The 11721-nt window shown below is 31.1% G+C and overlaps 1 protein-coding gene across 15 annotated transcripts; it reads right to left on the bottom strand.

Annotated features, from left to right (window-relative positions):
• Nucleotides 1-585: 585 nt before the first annotated feature.
• Nucleotides 586-5718, bottom strand: LOC107889088 (DNA-directed RNA polymerases I and III subunit rpac1). 15 transcript variants are annotated; one of them, XM_041089706.1, is made up of 13 exons: nt 5594-5718; nt 5392-5445; nt 5186-5313; nt 4710-4895; nt 4439-4568; nt 4278-4340; nt 3601-3817; nt 2880-2924; nt 1948-2026; nt 1515-1623; nt 1280-1393; nt 1105-1173; nt 586-1001 (listed from the first exon to the last, which is right to left on the bottom strand). In XM_041089706.1, exons 1-7 carry the CDS (start codon nt 5625-5627, stop codon nt 3801-3803), a joined length of 612 nt encoding a protein of 203 aa, XP_040945640.1. In that variant the 5' UTR covers nt 5628-5718; the 3' UTR covers nt 586-1001; nt 1105-1173; nt 1280-1393; nt 1515-1623; nt 1948-2026; nt 2880-2924; nt 3601-3800. The 15 variants fall into 15 exon arrangements, with proteins under 15 accessions (XP_040945640.1, XP_040945628.1, XP_040945626.1 ...); XM_041089694.1 differs by having other exon boundaries at nt 1492-1623; XM_041089692.1 differs by having other exon boundaries at nt 1492-1623; nt 1905-2026.
• Between the last annotated feature and the right edge of the window lie 6003 nt (nt 5719-11721).

The following is an 11721-nucleotide window of genomic DNA, read 5'->3' on the forward strand; positions in this document are numbered from 1 at the left end:
TTTTAGAAATAAACGCCGCTAATGATCAGGACATTTAGCGGCGCTTTTCTCACAAACGCTGCTATAGATCAAGACTTTTAGCGGCGCTTTCCCACAAACGCCACTTCGTAAATGTTAAATTCCCGTGAAATCTATTTTCCGGGGGCATGAATCCTCCTCCTTGTCGAAACTGACCTCGCTCATGTGGATGGTACTCAATGTCGCTTTTCCCACAAACGCCACTATAGATCAGGACCTTTAGCGGCGCTTTTTCCACAAATGCCGCTATAGATCAGGACCTTTAGCGACGCTTTTCCCACAAACGCCGCTAAGATTAGGACCTTTAGCGACACTTTTCCCACAAACGTCGCTATAAATTATAACTTTTAGCGGCGCTTTTTTCAGCTAAAAGTGCCATTCCGCTTTTTATTAAATAAATTTTTGTAATAACAAATGGAAAGGTCAAATTTTATTTTGAATGTATTACTTTTCATTAACAATAAAAGTAAAATAAATTATAGTAATAAATTTCAACATTCACCTATAATAAATAAATTAACATAAACAATTAAATTTCCTAACAATAAATAAATAAATTTCATTATATGGGAAAAGAACATATATTCCTTTTATTATTATATAACAAAAATCAGTACTACAAATACAGTTATTATACATACGCTTCCATTTTCTTGCGGCGTTGAATTGATTGAACTCTACAAGTATCTATTAGTGACAGGTGACAAAATTTTGGCTACCTTATTTCAATGTCCTCCTTATTTCCAGTCTAATAATAAAAACAACAGCACCTTAATTTTCCGTAGTGGTGAAACAACAAAAGAAAACTTTACTTATCACTCCATGTTTGACCAAAGAAAAATACCTCCATGGCTTCTTGCAAATCCTCAGTAGCATCTGCCTTCTTTGAGTAACTACATGGCAATCTTGCGGCCAAAATAGCTCTCTAATTTTTGTTCCTTCATGGCCTTTGGCACATTGTCTGCTAGAAGCTTCGTTAAACCCTAATCATGAAATTCAAATGCCAAAACATCGATCAATATTTCAGATAAAGAAAACCCCAATTTAATTATTCAAAAAAAGTTAAAAACACTTAAAAAAAATCACCTTAATACCCATATGCCCTTTCTGTTCAGCACCCTCAGCCATTAAAATAGCATCAACTGCCAACCTTACCTACAGTATTCGTATTGGATAACCAAGCTAGGTTACTGTCCAAGATGAAGAATATGTACTTCTGATTTTAAAATTATTTAAAAATAAAAAATGAGACAATCCATACCTTCTCAGGCAACTCCACAGATGGAAAAGGAAGATTTCAAGCAGCTAGGCAAAATGACTATTTTGTGAGTTTCTTCATATTCTAGTTCATTGTTGTCAAATCCACCATCAACACCTGTAAATCAAATTGCATGGATATTACTATTTAGCCACAACAGATAGTACTAAGGCAATACAATTATTCAGAAAACATTTGAAACTTCAAACTTTTACTTTTATCATTTTGTAGCTCTCACATGGGTTCCAGATGCAGAGTCCAATAGGAACAAGACATGCAATAGCTCTAATTCCTTAAACGTGCTAGTAGATGGATAAACTAGTTCCAACTTCTTTTATTAGCAACAGCTGTAAATAATAGAAAATGTGAGCAGTTACAATTTATAAAGTCCTTCCCATAAAACATTATCAACCAGATCTCAAGCAGACATGTAAGAGTTGTGTAATTATGGATATACGACTTTTCGCAATACAATATGTAAAGCTTTTCCATTGCATAATTCAATTCGAATTCGCATTCTACTTAGACTAATACCATGGCTCTAAACTCAATAATGGGATTTAAATTACAGACTGATAAAATATAGTACTTTGCATTTGTAAATGAAATGATTTAACTTCTCGTTTACCTGTGATAGAGTTCGAATAACTTGAAAAAAAAATTTCGCACACCTCATAAGGCATCATGACCAGCCAACGAAGAGAAAATGAGGTTATACAAAGACATCACACCAATTATAAGGATGCATACCTGAAATGGATATGTAACAAGAATGGCAGCAATTTTAGAAGATCCACCCAGCACAGCATAATCAAATGAATTTTTTACATCAACTGGTTATGAGCTTGATTAAACCATGTATAATAATTGACAGGCACATAATACATGTAGACAAATGCGGGCATGCTACCAGTCACGAGCCTGTACATCAACTAGTATATGCCCTACCAACATTTAGCATAAAGTAAAACCAAAGTTCAAATAAATAGAAACTTCATCTACTTACCAACAAATTACTAGCACATTAAGCATATAATGACTTCCTAATTATGCTGTTCTATTTTCAGACAAACTCCATGTACAGTATTCTGCAGAACAGGGACGAAGCCATGAACTTTGTATGAGGGAGCTAAAGCTAAAAAATTTTAGGAGCAGCCAAAAATATAATTTTTCCATTTATCCAAGGGGTAAAAGGCTTAAATTTACAATATTAATATTTAGGAGAGACTAAAAATGAAAATTTCCCATTTAACCAAGGGCCATGGACCCTGATTAAGACTGGAAAAAAAATGGACTTCCTTCTAGATAAAATAAGGAAAAAAAAGTTATAAAATATTATACATCAAAATAATCATTAATGAGTTGAGTATATAGGTGAAATAATTACTCATCATTTTTTTTCTTTTCTGGCTTTGGACCTACTCTCTTTATTGCCTTATCACAAAAACGAATCCGTCTCTCACACTTTTTTAGGATCTCTCACAGTCCACTCGTTGCCATATGGTTTTCATGCAATCTTCTTTAAATTTTGACCCTTCGTTTGCAGTAAAATCCCCCACCATAATGATAAATTATAAATGTTCAGTGAGTATCTTTATAATACCTAGGATTCTTCAAGGACTTAACTACAAGAGGGATCAAATCACCCCTGCACATTAGAACAAGGAACAAAATGCATTAGTCAAATTAAATCTAAGACACCCGATTCTCTAGTCTTAATTTCTAGTCAGATAACCAAGTAAGAATTGGAGGCTTACAGCATACTCGGATATAAAAAGTCAAATTGAAAGCTAAAATGTTATTGGAGGGTCAAATAAATTACTATGCCTATAGAATTATAATCTTCCAAATATATCAGGTTATCATACTTCAAATATAACTTTTACAAAAAAACCCTTCTAAAATAGGTAAATATATATGCGGGAGGGGAAACAAAGGAGAAAAGCAAAATAACAGAAATGACAGCATCAGCAAGCCTGTATATCAAAGCATGCGCAACCCTTACCCAACATCTAAAATTATGTGCAATTATGTTCTGTAGGATCAGAGACAAAAATGCTTTTTACAAAGTTCGGGGCCAACAGATAACCCTTCTGTTGTTAACATAAATCTTAACCAAAAACACATATATTGTATATATATACTCCTATGATCACAAAAAGAGGAAAATGGCTTCAGCTATATAGCATGTAGTAGTAGTCTTTCAAACCACAGCGCTGTACATATGTGCAACTATACCAATAACAAATAAGTTGATCATTCTCATGTACCTTTGCCAGAATGTTTAGCCCCAGAGGTTAAATTGGAAGATATGCAAGACTTACCACCTTCACTAAGCAACAAGTTTTTCATCTCTTTGTAACTCTGAAGTTCCTCTAATGCATCCGCCGTTGTCATTGATGCGACAAGCCTAGAAGATGTAATAATTGAAGAAGCATCATGTTCAACAGTCACAGCCTCTGTTTCTGGTTTTGCTCTTGGATGTTGTTATTCCACATTATGTCTTCTACCGCATGTTCATACACTAGATATTTTTGTCACCTTATAAAAAAAACCTAACGCCGTTAGTGTTCTAGGATAATTTGTATAGCATCTAACAAATATAAGTATTAAATTGGACAAAAAAATGCTTAGGTACCAAATTAAGAATATGTACTGAAATGAACCCAAAAAACTTAAGTACTAAATTAAAAAAATCAAACACCAAATTAAAAAAATTTTAATAACAAATTAGAAAAAATAAAATAATTAAAAGTACGAAAATGAAAGAAACATATTATATATGTAATAGAAGCATAAAATAATTATTTTCTAGTACAAATAATAATTTTTTATCAGAAATAAACATAAAATCTATCTATTAGTTTTATATTTAAGATTGTAATAGAAGCACTATTAACAAGATAATTATTTTTATATTATATTATATTATATTATATTGATTGGTTTTATAGATTTAAAAAATATATAAGGAACAGTATCTTTATAATACGTGGACTACCTCTTTTACACTGAACATGGAGTTTGAAAACAATGGTGTTCTTTTCATTTGGCTGATCATTTTCTACAATTGAAAGAGACAAAAGTAAAGAATTACCAAGTGCCCCAAGGGTAAACTCCATAAATTCAGATAAACCATCAACCAACAAGAATGAATTAAACCTGAAAGATAATCAAAAAGCCTTGGGTCAACACGGATTGGAACGAGGCCCAACCTATGAGCAAGAACTTCATCTTGGATTATTGATGTTTTCTTTGCAATGAGAACTTTTTCAATTGCCATTGTAGGAAGCTGCAAGCATAATCAGTTCTATCAGTACCAGCACAGACATTATGCTGCAAGCTAACATAGCTAGCATATGATAGCATGCAACAATGTCATTAACATAGCATTTGTTAGCACTGAAAAGAGGTAGACCAAAAAGTTACAGACCTCAGCTATAAGGATCCTCCTGAATGAATTGGCAATAGCTGCATCAATAACGATCATATCAAGCTCCATGTCATCTTCATTGAGTCGAACCACTTCAACTCTAAAGTTGTTAGAGAATCGATCAAGTCCTGAACTATTATCAATTCCCATCGATGCATAAGCGCCAGAATATTGAATACTCTCAATCTACAAGCAAGAAAAGCCCCCAAAACATAAGACGTTTAATTATAATACAAAAAATGAGACCCACAAATTTCAGAACCTTAAGAACAGAACAAGACAGATGATACAAAGAAACTAACCCAAACCCCAAATAAGGAAAACGGCTCCATTTTTTTTAATTACCCAATTAAACAACCCCAGGAAACCACTGTTTCTTAACACTCCATATACGAATAAAAAGGGTGTTCATGAAAAAATTTCAACTGAAGATGTGTGCTTTAGGGGATAAAAAAAAGGGGGTAAGAGAGAAATACATGGATAGGGGCGTCCTTATTGCATGAAACACGACTTCGTTGGAGTTCAAGATGCGGTGGAAGTTGACCCATTGGCACATCTGGCAAATCCCAGATTGAAAATTTCTTCTTTTCTTCTCCTGCCCCCTCTGCCATTGCTTTGTTGCTTAGATTTTGCTGTTAGGAATTTAGGGTTTAAATGGGAACAGAAAAGAAAGGGGTTTTACCTATGTAGACGGCTGAGGAGAAACGCTTATGTTTAGGGATTTTGTTCTTTTCTCCTTGGGGTTGAGTGAGCAAAGAACAAATGAAACAGAACCAATTAACAACTAAATGAGCAGTGCAAAATTCCCCAGGAATACTTCCAGTAAATCCCGATCCCACTCACACAAATTCATCATGAAATTAAATCCTTAACCCATAACTTACTTGTTAAGAGTACTGCTAAACTTACCAAACACATTATCTTTTTTTTCCCTGCAAATACCGAACAGAACAGAAGTCTTTTTTGACTAAGGGAAAGCACAAAAGGAATTTCAAAAACCTTATCTGCTTTAGTAGTGGAGCTCCTTAAATTTGGAGATTTTAGGCGGAGAAATTTAGAAATAAAATGACACCGTTTTATTCTGTTAAAATTTTTTTTATTTTGTATATTAAATAATAACTATTTTAATATTTTAAGTAAGCAAATTTGAAATTTTTTTGAGGGAAAGTAAAATTCAAATTAAACTACTTTTTTTATAAATTATATAAAAAATGAGATAAATTGAAATATAAATATGTAAATATTTGGATAAAAATTTAAATTTAAATTTACATTTAAAAAACAAAATAATAATAATAATAATAAAAGAAAAAAACAAAATCAAGGAGACCAATAATATTGTATGTTGTTAAACAAATACACCCATCAAACTTTCTTTTTATAGTATAAGCTAAAGCTTAGATAATTAAATTATCAAATATGCACATGAAGCATTCTTTTTTCTTGTTTACATTCCCTTAATTAATTTCAACATGTAAGCTTTAATTTGTTGACTTAAAAGCATCTTAAATCTTAATTAATACTTTGGATTGACCCAAATTGAGTCGAGATCAATTTTTATGTCTAAACTCGACTCTTGAAAAGGATTACTAAAAATTTTCATATTTGAATTTAAATGGAAAATTGTTATTAAATAAAAGATAATTATAATTTCATAGTTCAAATTTAAAACTCAATATATTTATTTATCAATTTTTTTAAATCTAATATTTAAATATATCAAATGGTTTAAACCATTTAATCTAAATTTAGATTAAATATTTTTAAATATAAAAACATTAATTAATTGTATAAATTTTTATCATTTAATAAATCTAAAGTAAACCTTAAATCCTAAACCATTTAATATATATAAAATTGATCTATTATCTCTTAAATAATTTAAACTATCTCCTAAACCCCTATCTCCTAAATCATAAATCATAAAACATAAACCCTAAACCCCTAACCCCTCTTTTATAATTATATAAAAACTTAACTAATATATAAATTAAAAAATACTAATTAATCTAAACCTTAAACCCTAACCCGACCTTGAATCTCTAAACCTTAAATCACTAACTCTTAACCCCTAACCCCTAACCCCAAACCCCTAACCCCTAACCCTAACCCATAACTACTAACCCATAAACCTTATTTAATATATAAATTTAAAAACACTAATTAATCTAAACCCTAACCCAAATCCCTAATCCCTAACCCCTAACCCCTAACCCCTAAATCACAACCCTTAAACCAGAATCCCTAATTCCATAATCTATAAACCTTAAAATTGTAAATCTTAAACCGACCTTAAATCCTAAATTAACCATATACCTTAAACCATATATATTAAACCCTAAACTATAATGATAATTAATTAAATATTTTAAAATTAATACTATCGTATCTTTTACAATTATATATGAAATTATTTAATATATAAATTAAAAATCAATTAGTCATGTACCCTAAAAATATTTAAATTATTTTAAATAATAGTATTTTAATTTTTCCATTTTTAACAAATATTTTTCTATGTTTTTTATTTGAAATTATTTCTACGTGTCATTATTTCAAATTTAACCATTTTTAAAAAATATTCTGTTAAAAATAAATTGAATTTTAATTAATATAAATAAACAAAATAAATAGTAAATAGACAGATAAAACGTTTTTGCGGTGCTTTTTCAAAAACGCCGCTAAAGCCCTAAGCATTAGCGGCGCTTCTTGGAAAACGCCGCTAAAACCCAGAGCATTAGTGGCGCTTTTTCAAAAACACCGCTAAAAGCCTGAGCATTAGCGGCGCTTTTTCAAAAACGCCGCTAAAGCCCCGAAAGGTCGAAAACGATGTCGTTGGGCTTAGGTTTTTAGCGGCGTTTTTCAAAAAAACGCCGCTAATGCTCATTTTTGGTGGCGTTTTCCTGAAAGCGCCGCTAATGCTTGGTCTTTAGCGGCGTTTTATTTAAAGCGCCGCTAATGCTTGATTTTTAGCGGTGTTTTTTATCCAAACGCCACTAAAAGCGCCGCTAAAAGCCTGTTTTGGTGTAGTGGGAGAACAAATATATTGTGCATAAATTTGTATTTCTATTGACTTCTCTTGGTTTTCTTTTATATTCAAAGACTTCAATTGAGTGTGTAGGTTGGGAACTTCAAATTTGACTTTCAAACAACTACAAGAAATAAATCTAAAACCTAACATGACACAAGCATTGAAACATATTCAAATGATTCTGTTACAGCAAAGAGTTGAGCGCATTGATAATTTGCATGAGAATTGACATTACACCATCGTCGTCAAAACAAGCTCCTTCGTCTTCTTCAATACCGTCAAGTAGCTCAAACAACATAAATTTGGCATCTCTTATGGAAGCAATGCAAAATTTGATAACAAGAATTCAGATATCTGATGCACACTACATTGCGAATGAGAAGATACTCCTTGATTTCTGGTCAAAAATTAAGGCTACGATCTTGCAACTTATCCAGTTCTCAAACTTTTTCCATTTGGACCAAGCAGAGAGTTTCCATCACACATGATGTCTCTAAGCATGAGGAGGATGACAATGTTGGTTCTAATCATACGTGAGTTCTATGTGTTCAATAATATTTAACTTAAACCATATTTGAATATTTATAGTTGATGTTTATTTTTCTTTTAAACATTATGTTAATATGATCAATTTATATTTATGTATAATCTTAATTTTATTTGCATGAAAATATGATTTCTAAAATATAAAAAGCCGTCTAGATGGTAAAAAATACCATCAAGATGGCGATGAAGTTGTTTGATTTCCCCATTGTTCATAATATCCAATTAGCCATCTAGATGGCAAAAAATATCATCTAGATGTTGAGAAATTTGTTTGATATACACTAGTCAAAAATTTCCATTTTATGAATGTATAAATATCAAGTATCAACTACAATATTCCTACACTCAAAACCATTAAGTATCACATGGATGTTGAAATTACGTAATGTCTCCCTTACAAATTTTAACATATAAATATAAAAATGACCAAATTTTACCAACATAAAATACAATTGAAAAATCTTAATATTTTTTTGGTAATGATAAATCTTAAATGATTGAAAAATATATTTTTTTGAGCAAGTATAAAAAAATTGAGAAAATACAAAAAAAATTGAGAAGATACCAAAAAATGTGAGGATTTACTAAAAAAATAAGGGAATATAAAAAAAATGTGATAATTTACCTGAAAATACAAGGATATACAAAAAAAAAAGTGAATATACCAAAAAAAATGAGGACAAACCAATAAACATGAGGAGATACCAAAAAAATATGAGGGAATATAAAAAAAATATGAGATGTGCCAATTTTGCTTCGTATTAAGAAATTCGCTAATTTATTTAAATGTTATTTTTTTAAATTATCATTAGATTTAATTTGTCCCTCACAAAATTTTAACATAAATTTATATCTCTTACCAAATACCAAATTTGAAACGATGCCAATAAATATGAAGACAAACCAAAAAAACATGAGAAGATACCAAAAAAAAGTGATGGTCTACCAAAAAAAAAAAGTAAGGAAATACCAAAAAATAACGTGACATATTACCAAAAACATTATATTTATCAATTTTGATTCATATTAGGAAATTTGTTAAATTATTTAAATTTCATTTTTTTTAAAAATTATCATTAAATTTAATTTATCCCTCACAAAATTTTAACATATACTGACAATACCAATAATTATGAGGGTATACCAAAATATATGAAGGAATATTGAAAATTTTTAAAGAATACCAATAAATATGAGGACCAACCTTTAAATATGAGCGCATACCAAAAACTATGAGGGATAACTAAAGATATGAGGATTTATCAAAAAAGCATGAGAGAGGATACCAAAATATGTGAGGGTAAACAAAATAAGATGAGTGGTTACCAAAAAAACTGTAAGAGTTTACCAAAAACATGAGAAAATATCAAAAAAAAAATGTGACGGATTACCCAAAATAATATGAAGGAATAACAAAAATATGAAGATATATATATATATAACCAATAGATGTTCGCATTAGGAATTATGTTTTATTTATTACAAATTCTAACATAAAAATATAATGATTTAAAATTTACAATCACAAATTCTACTTGAAAGTTCTTAATATTTAAAAATATATTTTTTATATCAAAATTATTTCTCGTATCGAATTTTAATTTTGAAAATTATGAGGAAATATTAAAAAAAAACTTATGAAATACCAAAGCTTTTAAAGATATCAAAATTATAAAATTATATAAATTAGAAAATATCAAAAATTATGAGAGCATACTCATTTCTTGTAACTTAATAAATGGGTAAAAAGCTTAAAGCCTATCCTAAATTATTATTATTTTGTAAAGCTCACAGTAAAACATCTCAGTAAGTAGTGGCAGTAAATCATTGCCATTTTCACGTGCTTTTGTTGGCCTTTCTGTACATTCAATACAATATAAAGAAAATTAACACGTAAATAAATGTGGGATTGGATTATGGAAAGAGTTTAAGGTTTAAGATTTAAGTGTTTTTGGTTTTTTTAGTAAAGAGATTTACCTTCACAATACATAAAGCCAACATCATAAGAGTGTAGTGGTTTTAATTCTTGTTAGCATCTCTGTGGAAGTTTGTTAAAATGATTTTGATTAAATGATTATGCTGGCAATGCAATGTATATATACACAAGATATGAAGACTCTAGAAGAATTCTAGATCCTAAAAAAATAGAAATGACAGACTGTACAATAACTAATTTAACTAACTAAAAGAAGCTAGCTGTGAATTAGTATAATTTAGCTAATAGCCCCCTCAAGCTGGAGAGTGTATATTGAGCATTCCCAGCTTGGAAATCATGTCTTGAAATGGTTGTGCAGCAAGAGCTTTGGTGAAGAGGTCAGCCAGTTGAGCAGATGAAGTACATGGCAACAAATGAACAATGTCTTTTTGCAATTTCTCACGTACAATGTGGCAATCGATTTCGATGTGCTTTGTACGTTCATGGAAAGTAGGATTAGATGCAATCTGGATTGTCGATTTGTTGTCACAAAATACTGGAGTAGTATGAGAGATGGGAACATGTAGATCACATAGAAGATAATGTAACCATTGAACTTCACAAACAGTGGAGGCAAGTGCTCTATATTCAGCTTCACTAGAGGATCGTCAAACAGTAGGTTGTTTCTTGGCACGCCAGGATATTAATGCTTCACCAAAGAATATGCAATAGCCTGTGATGGATCGTCGAGTTTCTGGACATCCAGCCCAATCAGAATCACTGAATGCTTTAAGCTCGAATGAGGAGGAAGCAGGATAGAAGAGACCAGTGCTAGGGCAACCTTTTAGATAACGTAGCACTCGATGAGCTGCTTGAAGATGATTTGTAGTAGGCTTGTCCATGAATTGGCTAAGTTGTTGTACATCGAAAGTGAGATCAGGACGTGTAGAAGTGAGATAAAGAAGCTTGCCAACAAGTTGCCTATAAGAGGTAATATCTGAAAGTAATTCACCATCGGTCGATGTGAGTTTGTAAATAGATTTTGTTGCCATTGGAGTCTTGGCAGGCTTGCATTCAAGAAATCCAGACTCTTGTAGTATTTCTCGAGCATATTTCCGTTGAGAAATATGTATTCCCTGGCTAGTGCGCGCAACTTCGAGACCGAGAAAGTATTTTAGATCACCAAGATCTTTGATTCGAAAAGTAGTGCCAAGAAACTGCTTTACTTTCATTATCTCTGGTGATGATGTGCCAGTTAATATAATATCATCAACGTAGATAAGTAACACTGTGAAATCCTCAGAGTGTTTCTTGGTAAACATAGAGTGATCAGTTGTAGATTGAATGTAACCAAGAGAAATTAAAGCTGTAGTAAGCTTCGAGAACCATTGTCTGCTGGCTTGTTTGAGTCCATAAACGGACTTGTGAAGCTTGCAAACTTTGGTAGAGTCATGAGAAAAACCAGAAGGAGGTAACATATATACATCCTCATTGAGATCACCATGAAGAAACGCGTTATT

Source organism: Gossypium hirsutum, chromosome D03 (genome assembly GCF_007990345.1).
Source record: "Gossypium hirsutum isolate 1008001.06 chromosome D03, Gossypium_hirsutum_v2.1, whole genome shotgun sequence".
NCBI classification, from domain to species: Eukaryota; Viridiplantae; Streptophyta; class Magnoliopsida; order Malvales; family Malvaceae; genus Gossypium; species Gossypium hirsutum.

Bases quoted from the DNA above. Each gene is read 5' to 3' on its own strand.
- LOC107889088 (XM_041089695.1), bottom strand. From the start codon at position 5,627: ATGTGTTTGGTAAGTTTAGCAGTACTCTTAACAA. The intron at 5,446-5,593 runs GTAAGTTATGGG...CTCAACCCCAAG, and splicing joins TTTAGCAGTACTCTTAACAA to GAGAAAAGAACAAAATCCCT. The intron at 4,341-4,438 runs GTTTAATTCATT...TTTCAATTGTAG, and splicing joins GCTTTTTGATTATCTTTCAG to AAAATGATCAGCCAAATGAA.